We start from the raw sequence: 13,540 nt of genomic DNA, 5'->3' as shown, positions 1-13,540 counted from the left end.
GAGTGTGAGTGTGTTTGTGTGTATGTGACTGCTGTCCTTTTGCACACATATTGTAAGCTTATTAGCAGCAGCACTGGTCAGAGGAGGAGATTGAGGTTAGGCTAAACCCTAATCCTTATGGGCCGTATGCTTATTACTCAGCAGGCACGATAAAATCCTGGCTCCGCCCAGACGAGAGAGACACCACACACACACACACACACACACACACACATACACACACACACACACACACAGTGCACATTTTCCCTGCCGCCTTGTTTACTGCTCGGTTCCATCTCAACTCTTATCTCTCCGTGTCTCTCTCTCTCAGCAGGAGGGCAGAGAAGGGGGGAGGAGGAGGAGGAGGAAGAGGTGGATCACACTATTGAGTAGTTTCCCAGTCGTCATGACGACCTCACACCCCACCATCTCAAGAGCTATCCTCCTGTTGCCACGGTGAGCTGATCCCGTTCCAACTCCTTTCCTCTTGATGATCCGGATTGGGCCGATAAAGGAGAGTGAGCGACGTCCGCTTTCCCCTTGAAAACCTCTTGTGGATGGGACAGGGGATCACACGCAGAGACGCAGATCGGACAGGACAGCGCGGCATCCTGGGAATGCTGTAGGAGTAACACCGGAGCGTTGCCTGGAAACAGCAGCATGCCCATACAACAGATAACTGTGGTTCCGGCCAAAGAGACAGCCAGCAACGGCAAGAGTGCTGCTCGCTCCAAAGACAAGACTGAAGTGAGTTTCTGAGCTCTTTACTCTGTTCTCGAGCCTCCGAGGTGAATGATAAAACATGTAGCTTGATGTTTTTAATCTTTTTTTGCAGTTAAGGATTAAAACTATTTTAGTTGGTCAGATTACAGAGATTTAAGATTCCAGCTTTGTGTTGCGGGAAGGTAGAAGGACTTTGATGGTCTTTGAGCATTGATCTTGATTGTGTATGTGTGTCAGCTTCCAGTTTCAGCTGACAGTCTTTTCAACTCAGTCACTCACATACATAAGATGTATCCCTTCAGCAGCCCTTTATCACTGTTCCCTCACTTGGGATTTGATGCTTTTTACTTCCATAGAGCCCGACATTATGTCAGAGCATAGAACAGCATGTCTCATCATAGGACATCACACCGTGCGTGACACCATCACCTCACCTCATGTTATGTCACATGCACACAAATGTGTCTTTCTGGCAACGGGGCAGAATTTAAAGTACCGTATTTTCCGCACTATAGGGCGCACTGGATTATAAGGCGCACTGTCAATGAATGGTCTATTTTCGATCTTTTTTCATATATAAGGCGCACCGGACTATAAGGCGCATTAAGCGAAACAAAACAGTCAGTCAGTCAAACTTCCTCCACTTCCTACCATTGATTCATTAATGTTGAATTCTCTCGCAGCTGCTCTATTCCCATGTTCTACTGCGTGACTGACAGCCTTGAGTTTGAAGTCCGCGTCGTAAGCGTGTCTCTTGAGAGGAGCCATGTTGGGTCCTTATCCACACACACTGTAATGTGATGGTGAAGCACAGTATGTATTACTCCGCGACGCTCCTGACTACGGTGGCCGTAATGCTGCTGCGGTGCGGCTTTGTAGTTGACCAAAGTCTACTAAAACATGTTGACAGAGCGCCGTGTACCACACAAAACCGCTTCGAGGTCAGTAAGCACAACCAGAATTAATCCATATATAAGGCGCTCCGGATTATAAGGCGCACTGTCGGTTTTTGAGAAAATTAAAGGCTTTTAAGTGCGCCTTATAGTGCGGAAAATACGGTAGATAGAGTTAGTTTGTTTAAATGCAGTTCCTCATCCGGACAAGAACCAGAATGGATTTTACTGTGTGTATTGGTTGTTCGCTCATTAATAGCTTCACTACGAATGTATTTTCTAAAATGGAAACAGGTGGTTTTTTTGGGAATAATAGCTGTAGCATGAAAATTGTTTCACTTTCTCACATCTGGCACAATATTCTGGTGTAATTTATTCATCGCCCTACAGGGATAAAAAGATCTGCATCTAAAAGTCTTAGTTGCTAGCTTTTATAGACATTTGTCATTCGTCAGTGACCTAAATAAATGAAAATCTCCTCCAACCATAGGGTTAGGGTTAGGGAACTGCCATCATGAGAGCATGGACCGTATTCATTTTGGTTTCTACACATATTGTACGAAAAGTAAACCCGAGGAGAGATTTCCATATAAAAGTCAATAAGTGAGTACACCTGCTCACATACAGTGAAGGCCACATTCATGTATACAGAATCCATCATCTCATTGATAAAGAGTCAGAATGTGATGGCAGATATTGGGTTTTTTTTGGATATGTTTCCAAGGAAACAACCACAACTACACAACCCTGGTAAATTATTTCCTTTCAAATACTTCATGTTATAAACAAAGACTTTAGATTTTAAACAACCACTAGGCTTTTTAAAACATGCCATCACCGAATATGAATGGTGCAGCTTCAGCTCCATAGTTGGTTGTCTAAATGTGGCTGCAGGGAGTTTTTGATCCCAAGCCAGAGCCAAAATATAGTCCTCGGTCAACGCTACATCACTTAATCCCCTCTGCAGAAACATTCACATGTCCACACATAGACTCACCAAAGTCTCTTATGTGCATCGACGTCAGAGTGTCCAGAGGAGCAGACGCTCAGGTGAGCAACAACTGGATGTTGTCGCTGATGCAGCACTTTATTACCACTGAACTGTAGGTCGACGCTCCAGCAGGAAGGAGCGGTCTGTTTTGCTGTGATCTTGTGTGTAGTTAACTCTTCTTGTGATGTTGACAATGCTTTGTTGTGAGTTAGACCAGTCAGGTTAAGGCTGGCTGAGAACACTTTGGAGGTAACATTTCAGGTTGTTCGTTGTGATGAAGAGTAAAACCTTTAGATGCATGAAAACATATAGTTGGGACCATAGACTTTATGCGTATTCAAAGAATTCAAGACTGTATAGCCTGATATTAAACATTGGCTCATACATTTAAGGGAAAAGATCAATTGCATTTTCTATATTTCTGTTCTTTAGCTGTGTTTATTGGGTGTGAACCAAAGAGTTGGGAAAATATGAGTGTGATCATGATGCAGGTGCATCCACTGCACAGATGCTACAGACCAGTACACACACAGTAATACTGTTTGAACAAACTTTATTGGCTTTGTCAGAAAGAGAAAGTAATAATACTGAATATCAACATGTGGAGAGCAAGTTCAACTTGTTGACATTTGAACAACACTGTTGCTAGCTCTCTTACTTACTTACTTCTTAAGAGTTGGATGATAAGAATATTGATATCAGTCTAAAGTCTGTGTTTTCAGAAAAGTGGTCAAGTGTGGTTTAGCTTAGCTTAGCACAAAGACTGGAAGCGGGGGGAATGGCTAGCTTAGCTCCGTCAAACTAGCAACAATTTAAAGATTAGCACAGTTTAAGAAAACTTTATGTCAAAGTTGGTGACTTTTCACACAAAATCCAGGGGATTGTTAGAATTAAAGGGTTACTAGCTTACAGGCTAACAGACTCATCTTTGTGCTAAGCAATACTAAACAACTGTTGCACCTATCTCTAGTGAACACAAAGAGGACATTGGTTTCAAACTTCTCATCCTACTATAAAAAACAAACAATAATGTCTGTATGTGTAGCTGACACACTGGTCTTGCTGTGCTGTGTTCATGTGCTGTAGAGACTCCACCTTTTGCGTATTAAACATTGGCAGTATTAAATACCACCTATTCATTCTACTGATGAACGCAGTATGTAGTATACAGTAGAATACGAACATACTGTGTTCGTCATTACTATGCAGTATGAAACTGCTGAATCAGGTTATTTTGCAGTATTCTAGGCCAGAATTCAGCCTGTAGACAAGCTCAACTATCGTGCAAAAATTTGTGAAAAGTACATCTTTTTTTGTTTATGACCTATGTTTATTGACTTTAAAAGAGACTGCATGCCTTAGGTCCCCAAAACCTTTAACAATGTATTTTGGCATACTGTAGATTTTGCTTTTTGTTTGCATACTGCATAAAACAAAAATCAGTATGTTCTGCTGAAGTAAGCCGTTTCAAATAACAGTCATTGTTTGTCTTTCATGAAAAGAGCCTACACTGAGGTTTACATGAGCACATGCACTTGCAAATTCAGATTACTGTACACCTGATAGCACACATGCACACGGTATGTACCTCATAACTAAATGAATTTGATTTTGATCTAACTTTTTTTTTTTACCACATTATGGAGTAGTTATGTGAATTATTGGCAGATATTCTGATTTGTGGCTCAAAATGAATGTCTGATCCGTCCTGTTAAACTACCATTACAAGCGTGCGCTCTTTGCCTCGTACATGAGTCCACGTAGTCTAACACCCAGAGGAAGCTGCAGTGTTTGCGTTGACTTCACGCAGGACTACTGATTTAAACCTGGCTATCAGCAAATCCCTTGATCAGCTTAGATGATGCAGTCTTCTACTTGTCAGTGTCTCTCTTATATATTTTACCGATTTGCACGGACTGTGTGTGGGTTGCTTTTTCTATGTTGATTTTAAGATTTTAATAACAAAAGATAACAAAGATTTAATTTTTTTCTTCTTCAAAATGGCTGAGTCTGTGTGTCACAAGGCCATCAGAACTGTTGAGTATTTCAATACATTTTGATTGGGAAACATGTTACACTTTATACACCTAGGCCTGGTGATTAATATTAAATTGAGGGAAGTTCGAAACTAACAAATGGAAAATGTGAAAAACGAATAAATGTAGTGTTAAACAGTTATACTCAACAAATTCCTTCAGAAGATCAAAACAATAAATTGATCTATCTGTATAGCCAAAGCCTTATATATTTAAATCCTCTGTGCCATAGACCTCAATTGCTCCCAAAGGGAGGATGACATGACTGCACTTCCTGCTGCTTTAAATATACAGACGAATTGACAGCTGAAAATAGTCCTTATTCCTAACTAAGTAATGTTTACTGAAAAATACAATATCCATGTACATGGAAATTAATTGGCCTTTAATTAAAGAAATTAAAGTTTATATTCAGTCTAATTAAATTTAATTAATTGATATAGCAAACATCACAAATATCTATATATCTATATCTGTACATATAGACAGGTTTTGTTTTTTGATTTTGTTATTGTTGATTTTTAGCAATTCTGTCTTTATTGAGAGAAAACAGCAAATTTGAAGATCTTGGACTTATGTGGGAAGTTTGTTCTTTTCTTTTTAAATCAACAGTCAAATTAACAAAGAGAAAATTATAAATATAATGGAGAAACAAAGAAAAAATGGCAAGAATGTACTAATAAACTGTGGTTGCTGAAATATTGTGAACATGTACATTTAAGAATATACATACATATACACAGCAGCCAACAGCACACAGTCATTTTTGAAAAACGATCAGAAGTCGGTCTGAGATGGAATTGTGACCTGTTTTTATATATTTATGTCTTCTTGGGGCTGAGAGCCACAGACAGGAAGCGAAGTCAGAAAGTATTGTTTTTTGATCTTATTTTGTGGGATTTATTAGAATTTTTACCATTATCTTTTAAATCAAATTTTCCTCCAACGTTCTATGCTTCACTTCATTTTCCACTTTCCAGTCTCAACACCAGACAGTTGGCAGATCATCCTGCTCCTCCTCATCGCATGTTCAATGTTGGACCGGCATGTGAATGTATGGGTGTGTGTGTGTGTGTGTGTGTGTGTGTGTGTGTGTGTGTGTGTGTGTGTGTGTGTGTGTGTGTGTGTGTGTGTGTGTGTGTGTGTGTGTGTGTGTGTGTGTGTGTGTGTGTGTGTGTGTGTATTTGTACAGCTGCCTTTGTGAGGACAGAACAACAAAGTGTTTCAGAGTTCAGACCTGGTTTTAAGGTTCGGTAAGGCTTAGGTTTAAGTTTAGGTTTAGGTTTAGGTTGGGGTTGGGGTTGGCGTTCAGTTGTGATAGTACAGGTTATTATTAATGTAAGGGGCTAGTGAAGGCATTATGTCAATGAGTGTCCTCACAAAGATAGAAGGACAAGGGGTCATGTGTGTGCATGTGTGTTGGGGACTAATTCTGACACAAAGCTCAAACAGAATCCAGCACCTTTACTTCACAGTAGACAGCTGAGGCTCCAGGTGTTTCTGAGACGTATTTAATCCCATAATGCATCTGGCAGCCAGTAACATCACCAGTCCAGCTCGGGATGAAAGCCAACTGGAAGTAGTGTTGGCGGAAAAGTTGTTTTGATTTCTTGCTGAAGTTGCTCCTTAAAGTTCATATATTGTCTTGATAAATCTGGTAATTTCTAAATATATCTTTCCAAACAAAGTAAGTGTGAGGTCAACATTGTCTGATTAGACACTCTGATGTTTTGGGCCCAAAAAATTCATTTTATGGACCAAATCCCTGTTGCAACCATACTCTCAGCCGGAATCCATTTATTTAATGTTTTTAAATCAAAGCGGATTTAACTCATGTGAACACAGAGACACAGCTCGACAACATTTGGGGGATATATACATATATACATATATGTATATATACGATATACATTGTATACTTTAAGAAATGCTTGCTACATATGATTTTTGCATAATTGTGAAACTTTCTCAGGTATTTACTCAGAAAATCTAATATATCATGATTTAAATAAATAAAATAACATCGCAAATATTTTGATAAAGACTTTGCCGGCTTGTACACTGACCTGGATTGAGAGTGTGTTGGAAAATAACTTGTAAAGAAAATGATTCAGATAACTTGGAAGGTATTTATTTTGTTCATGGTGGTTTATCAGTAACAATACTCGGTAACTTCTACAGAGAATGGTCTATTGGTAACTGAAACTTGTGTAAGATGCTGCAGGAATTAAAGGAGGCCACAGGTGTCTGAGGGTTGAGTTCAATGTCTTGAGTTGAGTTCGAGCAACTGTCACTCTAGGAAGTCCTAAAAAAAGTGTTATTAGTTTGCTTTAAATAGAGACACATTGCAGAGCGGCGTCTTGTTCACTTAGAAGAGGACGACCAGGTAATAGGATTGGCTGGCTTTAGCTCAGGTCACAATGGAATAACAAGGACACGTGGCCAAGCATGATTCCTGACGCTGGATTTTAACCAATCAACACACAGCCAGTCAACATCCAATAACTCTGCTATAGCACACGTGGATGTTAGAAGCTGCTTAGTTTAATTATTATGTTTTTGTTTTTCTGAGTTAAAGCATTAGCTTATCCAAATTGTCTTTATATCTATATATAACTACCTTAACAACCCAGGAAGGAAAGAGCCCACATTTCCCACATTTCACTCATTTTTGGGGGCCCTTGTGGAGAATTTACAAATGAAAATGTATATGAGAAGTAAACAAAGTCTTCTAAAATATTTGAAAGATTAAACTGACAGCAGGTTAGAGCTGAAAACAATCAGTAGATTAAGTGATTAGTTGATTGGCAAAATAATAATAGCCAAGAGTATCAATGAACTTTTTTTAGGACATCGTCTTTTTTTTTGACATTTTATGGACTAAACTAATAAACTCAATTTCCAGATTACTAATCTGCAGATACTATGATGATGAAAATAATCTGCAGCAGATCACACTGAAATGTTATCGTTAGATAAATGAGACCCTAGCTCTAGTGTTCATGTGAGTGCGGTGAAATATTGTTTTAATGTTCTATATAAAGATAAATCACTGGTTTAAACACCTCAGGGTGCATTGCCAGGTGTCATTAAAGCATCACATACGTCTCTCTGTGGTCTCTAATGATTTTCTGTCTCTCCTTCTCCCTGCAGGGGAGGAAGGGCCCCGGGCGCTCAGGGAGTCGATCCAGCAACATTTCCAAGGTAACCGCTGAATATCAGAGCGCTTAAAGGGCCAATATCAAAGTCACAGCCTCTAATGTCTATCAGCTAAAGACTCAGATACATTTCTCATGAGTTTGTTGAGGCCAAACCAGAGCTAAAAAGAGAGGATAGTGGACTGAGATTAGTCAGGTGGCCAGAAAAATGACTGCTGGTGTTTCTCTGTGGTTTCTAGATGTGTACACGCTAAGATTTTAGCAAAACTCTATAAGGCTGTAATACTTCAGGGCAGTATGTCAGTTTATCTTGGGTTGTTATTCCCGCTAACAGCCCAAAAATTGAATAATTAAGCTCAAAGATCATTCATGTTTCCGATTTATCATCAATATAAATCTTCATTTTGATTGTGTAGTCATTAGAAGGTGTGTAAAGACGTTTTGATGTTTTTTTTTTTTTTTTTTTACTTGTGATGGTTGATTGAAGTTGATTGTTGTACTTGCGAAGCAATATGCAAGAGTCGTGAATTGAGTCTGTGGGTTGTTTCAGGCCAGCAACTCTACAACCGGATTAACCACAGCCTCGAAAACATCCATCACCCCGTCTTCTCAGGACATATGCAGGTGAGACAGCTGTCTCTTTCAGTTTTACCCGGAACTACAGTCACCTGGGTTGAATGTACAAGACCGAACGTTTCTTGAATATCTGCCAACACAAACATTTCTCTCAGAGCTCATGAGCCGCCACGGTTCCCTCTGTGATATTTACATGCACAGTTTCTGCTCCACTGAGTGAGAGACGGAATTAGTATGGTCTGCTGCACCCAGATGGCATTAACAAAATTGAAATGGATGCTGAAGTCGAATGATGCCCCCAAAGGGCGATCAATGAGGGGAAGATGGCTGGTGGCAGAAATGGGATCCTTCAGGTTATTCTATCTACTGATGTCGTGGTCATCACGCTGAGGCCCAGTCCTTTGACTTAAAGGCTGAAAGGTTGCTGGGTTTTAAAGCAGTGTGAACACGTTATGTATGTGAGTGCTTGGATATCCATTTGTCAAAAAGCATGCTCAGATCGTTCCATATTCATCATTTTCTATTGTGATTCCCCAGCCTGATAATAAATCAATCAATTTTGACATTTTGTTTTCACCTCATTGTTCAATTATGTCACATTTTTCTGTCTCTTGTTACTTTGCCCTAATCAACGTGAAGGACACATCTGTCACGTCAACATAATTTCCTGTTAACACGGAGGCTGGAGGGAGTTTTAAGGAACAGCTAATTAAATGTGTTTCACATTCATCGAAAAAATATGCTGAATTTAGACTTATTGGTCCTCAAGCAAGAACCACTCGTACAAACGGAGTCGTTCTTAAGTGGCTTGTGTGAGTTATTTAGGAGAACTCGCAGCATTGCTATTGATGCCGTAGTACACTATTACAATATCAATAAGAACATCAGGAACAGCAAAATGACTTATTATGACTGTGGATGTGTGCACGATAGGTTCAACTTTAACTTTATCGACCAAAAAGGGAAACTCTCTTGTACAAGGATGCAAAAGAAACCCCCCAAAACAAAATAAATTCATAAAAATAGTACAAAGGCTACATATCACAACCTACTCCTATCTGTGTAGACTGTTTATTTTCTGTGGGTGTAGAATGTCACTCAGGATGATTTGTAATAAATAAAAGTTCTCTCACTGTGAACTATTTAGTTTTTTAGAAATAGTCCCTGTGAAATTTAATCCATTGTATTTGGAGAAAGGCAAAAATCTCCTTTAAGTGCAAACAGTCAGGTTTCAGCCCAAATATTTTAATAATGTCATTATGTTCATGTCTCTTTCATCTCGTTTCACCTTATCACCTCTCTGTTTGTGTGTTTGTGTTTGTTTGTGTGTGTGTGTGTGTGTGTGTGTGTGTGTGTGTGTGTGTGTGTGTGTGTGTGTGTGTGTGTGTGTGTGTGTGTGTGTGTGTGTGTGTTCAGTTCGAGCCAGCTGACCCGTTTAGAGGAGGATGTTTCTGAATCACACAAACACAACAAGCACACACACGCCTCTGCGATGACCATCACCGGCACAACTCGGGGCTCCTCAGCTCAGGCGCAGAAGAAGCAGGTGAAGCGCCGCCACCGGCGCAAGAGGAACAGCTGCACCGCCAACGACTGCGTGGAGACCAACGGCTGCGTGGAGACCAACGGCAAACAGGAGCAGAGCGACCGCAGCATCAGCTCGGACCGCAGCGAGCACGGGGAGAAGAGGGAGCGGACCGCCAAGAACCGGAGAGAGCTCCCGCCTCGCCTCCGCTGCTCTGGGGCCCCGCAGTCAGACTCGACCTCTGAAGATGAAGCATGGCGAGATGCCCGCAGCTGGAGCAAAGAGAAAGCCCGGAGAGTGCGCCACCGCAGTGGAAGCAGCCGAGAAAGGGATGGAGAGCATGGGAGCAATGGAGGGGAAGACAAAGTGGAGATCATGGAGCTGCAGTCGGTGTGCTCAGAGGAAGGGAAGGAGAACCATCCTCTGGTGGAGGACGGCGGAGGCCTCAAGAAGCGCCACAGCAGCAGGGCCTCCATCAAGAGAGACGGTAACGTTTCGCAGAGGGAAGGATCACACAGCGGAGACAAGGAGAAGCGTCACAAGTCAGGAGACAGCTCATCATTGGCCGAGGACGGTGAGGAGCTCATCACCAAGAGCTACCAGGAGAAGGGGTCAGGGGGCGGGGACATGTCGGTGCCGACACCACAGAAACACTGTGGTATGAACGGAGGCACAATACGGCAGTACTCTGATGACTCTGAGATGGAGGCCTGCAGGTTAGTGGGTGTTTGTGAACCTTATATGACTGTGGGTGTGTCTGATAGGGTGAACTGTAACTTTATTGACCAAAAAGGGAAACTATGTAAAAGAAACCCCCAAAATCAATCCATAAAAATAGTAAAAAGGCTACATATCAGAACCTCCTCTCATGTTTTCGCATGTGTTATTTTCTGTGTCTGTGTGTGTGTGTGTGTGTGTGTGTGTGTGTGTGTGTGTGTGTGTGTGTGTGTGTGTGTGTGTGTGTGTGTGTGTGTGTGTGTGTGTGTGTGTGTGTGTGTGTGTGTGTGTGTGTGTGTGTGTGTAGGATCTGCCACTGTGAGGGGGAAGACAACTGCCCGTTGATAATGCCATGTCGCTGCACGGGGAGCCTGAGTTTCGTCCACCAGACCTGTCTCAACCAGTGGATCAAATCCTCAGACACTCGCTGCTGTGAACTCTGCAAGTTTGACTTTGTTATGGAGACGAAGCTCAAACCTTTACGCAAGGTAGGCACGCGCTCATGACTCTATTACACAGCTATGAAAAAACTGTCATAATGTTGGCCCTCATCACATCTCCATCTCTCCGTCTTCCAGTGGGAGGGGCTAACAATGACGAAGGGCGAGAGGAGGAAGATCTTCTGTTCAGTGTTGTTTCACCTGATAGCAATAATGTGTATGTTTTGGTCAGTCTACGTTCTGGTCAAGAGAACCACCGAAGAGATCCGACTTGGGAAGGGCGGTGAGTACTTTCCCCCCATTCTCTCTCTCTCTCTCTCTCTCTCTCTCTCTCTCTCTCTCTCTCTCTCTCTTTCTCACATACCAGAGACACACAGAGTAAAAGTGTTATGATATTGATACCTGAGCTTTGGTAACTGATTACTGATCCGATACCAGAGTTTAATTAATGAGCTCTATGCCGCACTTTATATGTGAGGCTCAGGCATGACTTAAACATTTCTTTCCTTACTTTGTAAAACAAAATATAACAAAAGCATACATAGATATAAATGTATTCAATTGTTTTTTAATAAAATAATGGTATCAGATGTCAGATTGGCCCAATCCAGCTATCTGGATTTGGATTGAAGTCAGTGTTTGACATTGGTATCGGTGCATCTCAACTAAAAAGGCTAGTGTACAATAAAGAAAAAGGATTTTAATAAGTGTAGAAATACAAATGAGAAAAATAGAGCTCAACAATAAAAAATAAAGATAGAAATATGAGTATTACAAAGCTATAAGTTATAATGCTATAAGCAGTTGGTCTTGCAACTATTCCATTATATAAAAATGTCTATATGTATTACTGCCCTCCACAGAAGTTTGTATCTCATCCTGATACTTAGTACTTTCCTAACACAGCACCATTTAAGCCCTGCACTCTGGTGCCCCTAGTGGTCAAAACCTGAACTGGGCACCTGTTGATCTTTACGCATGTCTGACTCTGGTGGTGAAGATACATTTCCTGTGTAGTCATCCACGGTTTTCATGTTTTCTCCAATTCTAGTAAAACTAGTGGTAAATATATGTATATTGTTTAGTATAAACCTCCCAGTTCATAAATGTACTTTGATGTCATCCCCTCCTGTCCTTCTGCACATTAGAGGACTACATCTAGTGATGACACTCATTCTTAGACATCTTCAATTTCGCTAAACTACAGCATTGCTTACTAACTACAAACTTAACTGACTACAGGCAACATTTTTTAATAAATGTCCCACTTTTTAGGCAGTTATCGGTTGAAAATTTTACTTTCTTGTGAGACTTGAAATTTGACAAACACTTCCATTAAAGTAAACACTATGTTTTTATGTTTTGTTATTATAATATATATATAAAAATACAAATTTCTAGCTATCAAGTTTTGAGAGAAAAGCATTTATTAAAGAGCAAGATCTATGATCGAAAAATAAAGCTCAGAAAACAAAAGTCTCTGAAAGGCCACGTCAAGTTTCAGATGTTAGATTATTTTAGAAATTTCTGTTCATTGTTGTGTTTGTTGATGGTGTTGTGTGTTGTGCTGTGATCATAGCGTTCTGTATTATTCTATTATTGTAGGACCTCCGATATATTAATTATATCTAGTAAATAATAGCAGAACACATTTTTTGTTCATTAAGGGATGCACCAATCCGACTTTTCAGTCACCATACCTGAGCTTTGGATGTCGGCCGATATTTAGTACTGGTCCGATATCAGTGTCTTATAATAATCTATATTCATCACTGTGTGGAAAAGATCCAGCTATTTGAGTCAGTATCGACCCGATACCCAACATCGGTATCGGTGCATCACGATTTTATTCGGAGGTCGTAGAATTAAAGAGAAATTACACTCACTCTTGATTGCAGACTCACTTCGAAGAATTTCTCTTCTGAAATACTATCCGGAATATGGTAAGCACAGCTCTGCACACACCACCATCATGATCCATCACGCGTCCTGCAGGTTGACTTACAGTGTGTGTGTGTGTGTGTGTGTGTGTGTGTGTGTGTGTGTGTGTGTGTGTGTGTGTGTGTGTGCCTCCTCAGACATACTCGAGTGGCCCTTCTGGACCAAGCTGATTGTGGTGGGCATTGGCTTCACTGGCGGCCTCATCTTCATGTACATCCAGTGTAAAGTCTACCTGCAGCTGTGGCGCCGCCTCAAGGCCTTCAACCGCATCATCACTGTGCAGAACTGCCCCGAAAAAGACATGCACCACCCTCAGGCCCGAACCAGCACCCTGACCAACGGCAGGCACGAAACAGTGGAGGTTCCCGTCAGTCCGCCTCCGGTCCCGGCTCCAGAGGCACAGAATGACTCGGAGATGTCCGTGGAGGCTGCGGTGGCGCCGGCACAAAACCCCGTCTGACCCATTTCTCCTCCCACTCAGAAAAGGACCCTGAGTCACACCCGGCACATCCAACAACACAAGCTGGTGTGAGCAGCCTGTCGTTTAGACTCGTACAG

The 13,540-nt window shown here is 41.3% G+C and overlaps 1 protein-coding gene across 1 annotated transcript; it reads left to right on the top strand.

The window, feature by feature from the left end:
- Positions 1–388: 388 nt before the first annotated feature.
- Positions 389–13,442, top strand: marchf1 (membrane-associated ring finger (C3HC4) 1). Its single transcript, XM_054603822.1, has 7 exons — positions 389–438; positions 549–729; positions 7,779–7,829; positions 8,334–8,407; positions 10,909–11,089; positions 11,180–11,324; positions 13,120–13,442. Exons 1-7 carry the CDS (start codon positions 389–391, stop codon positions 13,440–13,442), a joined length of 1,005 nt encoding a protein of 334 aa, XP_054459797.1.
- Positions 13,443–13,540: the final 98 nt, after the last annotated feature.

This window comes from Anoplopoma fimbria, chromosome 9 (genome assembly GCF_027596085.1).
Source record: "Anoplopoma fimbria isolate UVic2021 breed Golden Eagle Sablefish chromosome 9, Afim_UVic_2022, whole genome shotgun sequence".
Taxonomy (NCBI): Eukaryota; Metazoa; Chordata; class Actinopteri; order Perciformes; family Anoplopomatidae; genus Anoplopoma; species Anoplopoma fimbria.
The sequence above is the reverse complement of the archived record's forward strand: the minus strand, read 5'-3'. Positions and strand labels throughout refer to the sequence as shown.